Below are 9852 nucleotides of genomic sequence, written 5' to 3'. Positions count from 1 at the left end.
GTATATCTTGTGCTCACTTGCAACTACTTTTAGTTGCAAAATATTTGTTGTTGGCTAAGCTTTGTGCAGGAAATTTTTGTTGAAAAATCATTTGTATGCTTGCCAATGAGAGCCCAAATGTATCCCCATGGTCACCCACACCATGAGGGAACTCCTTTGAACTATACTCCACCCCAACCATATCCCTACTACCCCCATTCCACCCATGCTTACATTCCACCAACATATCCTTACCCATTTCCATATCACTACTTACCACATCCAACTTCTTATCCATCTTATATACATAACCATAACCCACCACCATACACACACCCTATCCCACCGTATCAAAACGAATTTCCCCCACAATACTCCACTTATCAAAATGACTCGTTAAACTCTAAAGAAATATCCCAAAATATAGGGAGTAAGCTTGCACAGATAATGAGAACAATTGACCCAAGCTATACTCCCGAGCCATTTTCGTTCCATAATTCCCACCCAAACAACCATTACCCATCTCCATCACAAATTCATAAAGGAAACAATCCTACACATTTCTTTGAAACACCACCTTCTAGTCCATATTTTACCACACCCGATCCTCGTGATTATATCCCACCGGCCAAGGACGAAATCGAAATTCTTAAAGAGAAAATAGAAGTATTCACAAGAATGGCCAAGGAGGATACGGCTAACTTGCAAGCCAAAATCAGGAGCGAATTAAAAGATTACCTCGCTACTCTCCGGGAAGAAGGACTTCCATTGGAGGAGACTGAAACAAAAATGCTAGCCATGATGGAGGAGTTCATGAGGACAAGTTCATCACGGATAGGTTATCCACTTGAAGAAAATCTCCCAATTCTGGAAGCCAATCCAAGGATGGATACACAAAACGCTGGAAAAAAGTAGGCAGTGAAGGGATGGTAGATTGTTATGCTCCGGTGCTAGAAGAAGTTCCAATTTTCGAATTGGAAAATCCAAAAGAGGTCGAGATGGAGAGCGATGATGAGAACATCGAAGTAGTGTGGGAAGATAAAGAGCCTACATATGGTAACATTCCTAAACCTTCTTGCATTAATGCCTTTGAAAATCCCTATTCTCTTGATAGATTTACTTTTGACACTTGTTTGGATGACTCCCTTTCAAAATGCAACAATGATTTATATTCTTATGATACTGAATGTTTTTATTTCCGGGAGAATGATTCCATAGGCTTTGTTGACAATTTTATCAATGAGTGCGAAAGTCTTGATAAAAATACTCATGCTCCCTGTAAAGACGACTCCCTACGCATTGATATTTCTATTACTTGCGACTATGATTGCTTTAATTTTTGGGAGGATGACTCTATAGTGAATCGTGATATATTGGTTGGAAATCATAGGGATTCTAGTTTGTTTGAAGATGAATATAATAGTTTTAAATTCTTGGAAAATGAATCCTATGATTTGGGATGAGATGAGTTGATAGGTGAGGGGGATATTACTTCGTTATATTCTGAAATAGAAAAGGGTGATTCTTTTAGACAATTAGAGTGGGGAAATGAGAATAGAGAGTGTGAGAAAGAGATGATGGATAAGGAGAGAATTTTCACGTTTGATTTGTTCGAGAGAATTGAGGGGGGTGATATGACTTTCAGTGAAGGGATATGGTCTCAACCTTATGATGAACCTGATAAGAACATCAGGGGTGGAAAAGAAAATCACAAAATAAAGGGAGATGACACTACCTTAGAGGAATCCAGGGGAGTGTTTGAGAACAAAAACCTTACGATTACATACCATGCTCTTCTTTTATTTACTTTCGAATTCAAGAATGTCCAACACCTTGGGGCATTTCTTGAAGCAAAAGTACATGGGACACTTGGTAAGGTCCCAAAATTAGTGTGCTTTGAAGGATAGAGCACACCACGTCTCGCCAGGAGACGTTAAAGCATGGCGCACTTGGGAGGCAATCCCAACGTTATCCTTTATTTTTAAGCAAATTTTATTTACGGTTATTATTTTGTTTCTTTTAGTTGCTTTGAGTTTATTTCTATGTAGTTGTTTAAGCTAAAAGATGCAGGATAAACATTTCAGAGGCATAGATTTACTTTTAAATTGCTTAATACCAAAAGAAAGGAGATGATGAGCCAACAATCTTAAAGAGAATAGATGGGCAATAAGCTGAAGATAAGGTTGTAGAGACGCATCGTATGGTATATCATTCTAACTTTTCTTCCAATTTTTATAAGCAAAATTTGTCTTGGTTCACAGAGGATGAGTTGCATGATTTTGTTATAATGGGTATAATATTTTCAGAAAACTTATTTGAAGCCCAGAGCACACTTTTAAGTGTGGAAATGATGTATGCTTCTTGAAATAGTTTATTAACTGAGTGATAATGTATAGGAACTAGAGGGCGTGTTATTGCCAATACTATCTAGGAAGACTCCTAACCTTGTGCCAAATTTGAATGTTTTAAATATGCTTTGGAAGTTACACTTTGCACCAATTGGCCCAAAATTGAAAATTTTTATGTGTGCTTGCGTGTTCTTAACCTTGTATTTTGTTTGGACCTTAGTCAAGGATCCCTCGAAGTGGGAGTGCGAATCCCTTGAGTTTTAGAAAGATAAAAATTACGAAGCCCGGAAAATGAATTAATCTTAGCAAGACATGGGGCAAAAGATGAGCCTAAGTGAGCTTAGAGTGAAAAATCCCTACTCCCTATAAAAAAAGGCATGAGGGGTTGATATGGTGAAAAGTAAAAAGGCAAAGGCCACTCCTAGAGATAAAATAGAGGCGAGCCATCTAGTATGGATACGGGGTAAGCATTGCACCGTCTTCGAAAAAGCATGGAGATCCATGTGAAGTCGGTTACCCAGAAGAGATCCTGAAAGATGAGAAAAATAGAGAGGAGGTGAGCCGCTTCGCTTGGATTCAGGCACCCATTGCACTGTCTTCGAAAAAGCATGGGGCTCCATGTGAAGTCGGGTTGCCTGATGACGTTATCCTAGGAGGTGAGAAAATAGAGTGATCGCCCAAGCCATGGCGATGAGCGGTCCATGTCCCTGCCCTCACTTATATTGCGTAAAGGGGCTTTGGTGTTTTGGTTGGAAATTGGCTAGGGGGTACACATCGTTCCCACTAGTCGGATCGGCTAGAGGCCCATAGAAAATACAAGGTGAAACCCTTTTGTCATTTGCATGCTTGAGAGGTGTGAACAAAACTTTTTATGTTATATCCATCTCTTGAGACCTTAACTTCCTTAGCATACTTCTTACATTTGGTCGACATGAGTTTAGTGGTCTTGGTAGATAGTGTAGGGAATTTCACCCACTCAACTCCGAACACCCACACATCGCTTGATCCATAAACAATGAGAAAACGAACTATCATTGGTACTTATATGATTAGGATTTAATAGTATGCTTGCTTGAGGACAAGCAAGGTTTAAGTGTGGAAACTTTGATAAGCACCAAGAATAGTCTGTTTTAAGGGTCATTTACAGGTTAATATTGTATAGTTTGCTACCCATTTTATAAGGATTTCATGCATTAAGACTCAGATGTGACCAAAAACCTCTAACATGATTATGGAAGTTGTTTTGAAGAGTTTCTACAAACATAAGGAGGACTCAAGGCCAAAACCGAGCAAAAAGTGAAGAAACCATGAAGCAGGAGCCTCCCACGCAGCCCCACACGCGTGTGGATGGACATGGAATAATTCCAGAAACTCACCACGCCCTCCACCACGCGTGGCGACAGCCGTCGAAGACTCAAGGCTCGACGCGTCGAGAATGTGCTGTAGCAAATTCTCATAAAATCCTTGGGGACTCGACGCGTCAAGCCCCTGGCTCGACGCGTCGAAAGCCCTGTGACACCCCCAAAATCAGCTTAGGGAAAATTGTCTATTTTGCCCATATTTTGTTCCCACTATATAAGGCTCATTATCCCAAGACCTAGGCAGCATATATTACCATATATTAAGAATTAGATTAGGTCTCTTAGGGTTTTTCTCCCCTCTTGGGGGAAATTCTTTTTCTTCTAGGTTAGATTAGATTCAAGGGCAATGATGAAGATTGGAATTTCAAGAACAAAGTGTAAAAGACTCCCCTCTTGAGGGTGGTAACTATTCTCTCCAACGCTTAATCTAATATTTGTTTCTTTGAGATTTCATTTCTTTTTCTTGTTTCTTTAGCGTGTTAGAGTAGATTAGAAAGGGGATTGGTGGCCCCGAAGCTAAACTTTGTGGTTGATTTGATATGAAATAGCTTTTAGATTGTGAGCTTGTGATTGTTTGATGATAAACTTGTGTGGATGATGTTCATAATGCTTTGTGCCTAAATGTGGCCACATTAGGTAGCAAACCCATAGGAAGTGTGTGTGTGCGCGATAGCGGCCAGTCACGAGTCTAACTCACCCACATCTCCGCCCTTAGTTCGAAAGGACGAGGTCCGAGAGGAGTGGTAGACAATGTGTTCGATAAAATGCCCCAACCGAATGAGGATGTGGGAGTCCAAGTGTGATGCCACTTGGTGATGTGCCATGAACTCCCTAGCGAAATCCTAGTCCCTTGCTTGCAAAACCAATAGATAGTAGACCACATAGGTTAGCCACGAGCCCCAATCTCCACCTTACTTTTCCTTTAATTACAACAAACACAACCACTTTCAAACCTTCCTACAAATGACATCCAATCTTAGCAAATCCCGTAACTCTTTCTTTTCAACCTCCTAAAGGCCAACACTAATTCGTTCTAATTTGTCATCCTCGAGAGACACAACACTCGGGGAGTCTTGACTCTTCATTTTACCAGTTATCCACCTCACCAAAAAATACTACACATCATTATTGATAGATGCCAAAGATACCTATGTTTAAGGGTCAATAAGGGGTTGAAATTGTGCTAATTGCTACCTTTTGTGGTCAACTTATGGTGATATTTGCTCTAATGTGCTAATCTTTGCAAAGCTCTATCATTTTGTGGACATTAGATTGTTTTGAAGGTTTTGAGATTAAGGAGAAGGCATGAGGACTTAACAAAAAAGCAACCAAGGAAAAAGCCAAAGTGGAACCAGTCAACAGAAGGTCCACGAGCGCGGATGGCTCTTGGATTGGAACCAAAAAGTTCCACGAGCTAATACACGCTCGTGGAAAAAATTGTTGGAAATTTAAGTAATCGATCCACGAGCGCCCCACGCTTGTGGATTGGTTCGTGGATCGGCCCTGGCATGAAGATTTGAAGGAGTGCTTTGCAGGGAAGACTACTTAAAAGCATAGATTAGATATTTTAGGGAGACTTTTGGTAGATTTTGGAAGTTCCTAGATTGTAGAGAGAGAATTTTCAAATTTTGTAAAAAGTACACTTAGAACTTAGCTTAATCTTGTACTTGAAGATCAAACTTGGAAGTCAATTGCTTAGGTAATCTCAATTATTTGTCTTGATTTACATTTCAATCTTACTTTCAATTGCATTATCAATTTGTGAATTAGGTTAATCATGCTTTCAATTGCTAGCATGTGTGGCTAGCTCTTTTATAGGAATTGAATTGTGAAATTAGATATGATGCTAGTGTAGACCTAAATTCCTAATTAGGTGATTGAATTGCATTGGATTGATTGAATTACTTTTGTCATTCTTGATGATTTGTATGCTTTCTAGAGTATGTCCACCTCTAGGAATGTTGTAAGGCATGGATTCTAGGCAAGAGATTGCAAGAATCCATATAGATCCAACTCAATTATGATTTCTTGCATTTAGACCGAAAAGTAGAAATAGGAAAGGAGTGAAGGCAAAGTGTTTGTTGAAATGTCACTTAGGCATTTGGTTACCTAAAAGAACTCCAAACCTAAGGCATGCCTAGTAGACAGAGAGGAGAAAGACAATAGCAAAACCTCTCAAGAGTGGTAACCAATGCAATGCAATTCTAAGCAACACCATGATACATCATATCTAATTAGCAACTCATTCCTAGCTTCCTTTTACTTGATTTCAAATACTATTATTTGCAAGCTCATTTATTACAACATGACTCTATTTCATTCATTCTTTGTGATATGGCGTATGACAATTGTGCATCTTTATTCCCTTGATTGAGAACATATCAACACTTCCAATTTGTCTTCCTTATAGACCGACAAACTCGGGAGTCATCCCACACATTCATTGATAATAAATCCACCCACAGAAAACACATATTATCAAATGGCGCCATTGGCAGGGAAGGCAAACGGTTATTGTTGATTTGTTTTCGAACGTTCGTATAGTTGCATTATTTGATAACTTGTCACTTTTTTTTTGTTTTTTTTTTTTTAATTTTTTGTTTTACTTTGTTTCCACTAACCTCCCTTGCAAACTCCTTCTAGTTTGGGGAGGAAACACTTGTCTTCTTTCACTTGTGTAGGGTTGGATGCAAACGAGAGCTTGAGGCAACTAAGGCCTACTCCCTCTAAATCTTGAAATAAACCGAGTCACAAGGAGGAGAATTACACCACAACCAAGGGATGGAAATGGAATCAACAAGTGCTACAAATAGAGGAGGTTCCCATGGAAGGAGAATTCCTCCACACACTCCACCCCTTACTCACAGCCACCCACCTAGAGTAGGAGCTCAACCTAGAACTCAAATCCCACTTGAGCCAACACATTAGGAAGAACTACTAATTGACATTGGAGGGCATCCGAACCCAATCCGGGTTGAGGAATTTTTTGATGCACCCAATGAGAAAAGAGGTCGAACGATTGTGGAGTATATGACTCCGGATGTCTCCATGCACAACTCAATCTACGTTCCGCCTTTGAAGAACCTCAACTTCTATATCCAATCGTCGGTGCTGAACCTAGTCCAAAAACGTCCATTTAGTGGGTTGCCATCAGAGGATCCACATGTGAATATCTCTCGCTTCATAAGGGCATGTGGGATGTTTCGCCAAGAGGGCATATCAGATGAGGTGGTTCGGTTGAAGCTATTTCCCTTCTTCGTGATAGGGGAAACATCTAGATGGCTTGATAACCAAGATGACCATTACTTCCAGTCATGACATCATCTCCACAAAGAATTTATGAATGAGTTCTTTCCGTTGACCAAAATGATGAAAGTGCGCAAGCAAGTGCAAGAATTCAAACTAAGCCCACTTGAAAGCCTAGGAGAGGCATGGCGAAGGTTCAAATCTCTTAAGATGCAATGCCCGCCGGACTTGCTCCATCCCTAGGATGTTATAAGTTCCTTCTACGGAGGCCTCACGGATGAGGAGAAGATGCTTATGGACTCCTCATCCCATGGAGCTTCCGTATCCTCATCACCAGTAGACGCGGAGGAATTGATAGAAAGGATATTTTGAAACACTTCTTTTTGGTATAACAAGATAGACAACGGGGCTGGAATGTATGAGGTCAAGGACAACATTGCAAGTGATGCCAATGTGGATGCAATGAATCATGAAATCAAAAGGTTGCAACTGATGGTGGAAAAGTTGGAGGTGAAATCAAAGACTTGTATGGCACTTACTCTCTATTGCAATATTTGTGGAGGTCCTCATAATACTCTGATTTGCACGTCCACATCTGCTTGTGAGCAAGTAGAAACGGTGGATTATCCAAGGGGAAATGCCTACAATTAATATGGTGGTGGAGGTAATCAAGTATGGAAATAAGGAGGAGGGTGGAATAACCAGGGGGGGTACCAAGGGAGGCCCCAAAATAATCAAGGTGGCAAACCCACCTATGGTTCCGATGGTGATAAGGGCCGAATTTCTTATGGCCCACAAAATCAAGGAAGAGCGCAATTGACTCACTACCGACCACCATTTGTCTCCCAAATGGACCACCCCGGTCAAAGAAGTGATACGAGAGAGTTAGATGAGAGGCTATCCAAGGTGATCCTAGAGCTTAAGAATGATCGAGTTCTTCTCAAGCAAGAGATAACTCAAGATCTTCGACAAGAGATAGCGACAATGCGCCAAGAATCAAAATCTACAAAGAAAAACATAAAAACACAAGTGGTGCAAATGTTTCGGATGAAGTCCGAAAGACAATGGGGTGCATTGCCGAGCAAAACGGAGAATAACTCAAAAGAGAGGGTTAATGCCATCTCGGTCAAAAAGGAGAGCCTTGGGAGGAAAGATGCCATGGATTGGTTGTGTGAGGGGTCCAATCCTTGTGATGTGAATGTTAAGGAGGTTGAGGAGACCACCTCTTGTGGTTTCCTAGAGAAGGGAGATGAGAAGACCACCTCTTGGGGTCAAGTGTTCCAAGCTACGGAGACCACCTCTTGTGGTCTTGAAAGCAAAAAGAAGGGGGGGATCACCTCTCGTGATCTCAAGGCTAAAAAGAATGAGAAGGTGCTTCCAAAGCACCACCCAAACACCCCCGCAAAGAAAGACACATGGGCAAAGAGAGGTACATTTAATGCTTTCTTGGAAAAATCCATTATGATGCTCAATAGCGAAAATTGTTGGAAAATGATGAGGAAATTGAGGAGTATGCATGTGTAGGTAAAGAGATTTCGGCTTTGATCTCTACGGGGTGCCCCATCAAAAAGGGTGACCCTGGAGCTTTTGTTGTTCTATGTGCCATCAAGGATATGGAATTCAACAAGGCTCTAGCCGATCTCAGAGCCTCAATCAATCTAATGTCAACTTGTGTCTTTGATGAATTGAAATTGCCTTACTTGAACCCGACTCGACTCACACTTCGTTTAGCCGATGGGACTATCTGGTATCCCAAGGGCATAGAAGAGGATGTCTTGGTAAAAGTCAGTGAATTTGTGGTGCCTGTTGATTTTGTAGTATGTGACATGGGCAATGTGGATTCAATTGGCCCATTGATTCTTGGGAGGCCATTTTTGGTTATGTGTCGTGCCATCATTGATGTTGGCACGGGCGAAATCACTCTCCGGTTTGATGTGAATAAAGCTAAGGTCGACATGGCTACAAGTGCGAAAGATGGGGTGTGCAATTCAAAGCAATTGGTTAAGGTGAAAATTGAAACCAAGCCTATATGGGAAATAGAGAAAATGGTTTTGAAAAACACTTGAGCTCCAAAGTGCTTCCAACCAAAGGTGAAAGATTATGGTTGAAGTGATAGAAGTTGCGTCTAGCCATGGACGTTAAACGTGGCGCTTCTTACGAGGCAACACAAGTGTTATCTTGTGAATATTTGTTGTTGTTTCTTCTGTGCTTTTGTTGGTTTTTGTTTTGGGATACCATTTGAATTAACTTGTAGGTGTTGTGTTGTGAAATCTTGAGAAAAATTGAGCAAAAATATGGTCAAAAGTGGAGAAAATGGCAAAGGAAAACAGGGCAAAAATTTGGGAAGTACACTGCTTACAATCCACGAGTGATCAACGTTTGTGGACTTCTCGTGGATTAGAAACAGAAAGTTCAATGAGTTGAACAATGTACGTGGGAAAAATGTTGATTGAAAACAGAAACTTCGTGGATTAGAAACAGAAAGTTCAATGAGTTGAACAATATACGTGGGAAAAATGTTGACTGAAAACCGAAACTTCTACGAGTTGATCCACGTTCGTGGACAACTTGTGGGTTTAAGACAGAAAGTCCTACGCTCCAGTCAAGGAGCATGGGAAATTTGTGGAAAGGAAGCAGAAAGTTCCACAAGCGATCAACGGTAAAGGTTCAGACTTGAGGCTATTTAAACATCACTCTTCCATTTTTCCACCCCAAACCCACGAAAACCAACATTCCCACGAGAGGTATTGTTCTTTTGGCTATATTTCTTCCATCTTTCAAAGATTTTCAAGCTCTAATCTTGCAAGGGTCACCTTCAAGAGGTAAAATCCTTAAACTCTAATCTTCCATAGCCATGTTCATGAAGTTTTCTCTCTCTTTGAACTTGAATTTGATTCTACATTGTTCCACGAAAATTG

The 9852-nt window shown here is 40.7% G+C and overlaps 1 protein-coding gene across 1 annotated transcript; it reads left to right on the top strand.

The window, feature by feature from the left end:
- The first annotated feature begins 7783 nt into the window (after positions 1-7783).
- On the top strand, positions 7784-9000 carry LOC116020177. Its single transcript, XM_031260658.1, has 2 exons — positions 7784-8305; positions 8410-9000. Exons 1-2 carry the CDS (start codon positions 7784-7786, stop codon positions 8998-9000), a joined length of 1113 nt encoding a protein of 370 aa, XP_031116518.1.
- The last annotated feature ends 852 nt before the right edge of the window (positions 9001-9852 follow it).

This window comes from Ipomoea triloba, chromosome 5 (assembly GCF_003576645.1).
Source record: "Ipomoea triloba cultivar NCNSP0323 chromosome 5, ASM357664v1".
NCBI lineage: Eukaryota > Viridiplantae > Streptophyta > Magnoliopsida > Solanales > Convolvulaceae > Ipomoea > Ipomoea triloba.
Note: the sequence above shows the minus strand (reverse complement) of the source record. Positions and strands in the feature narration are given on the sequence as shown.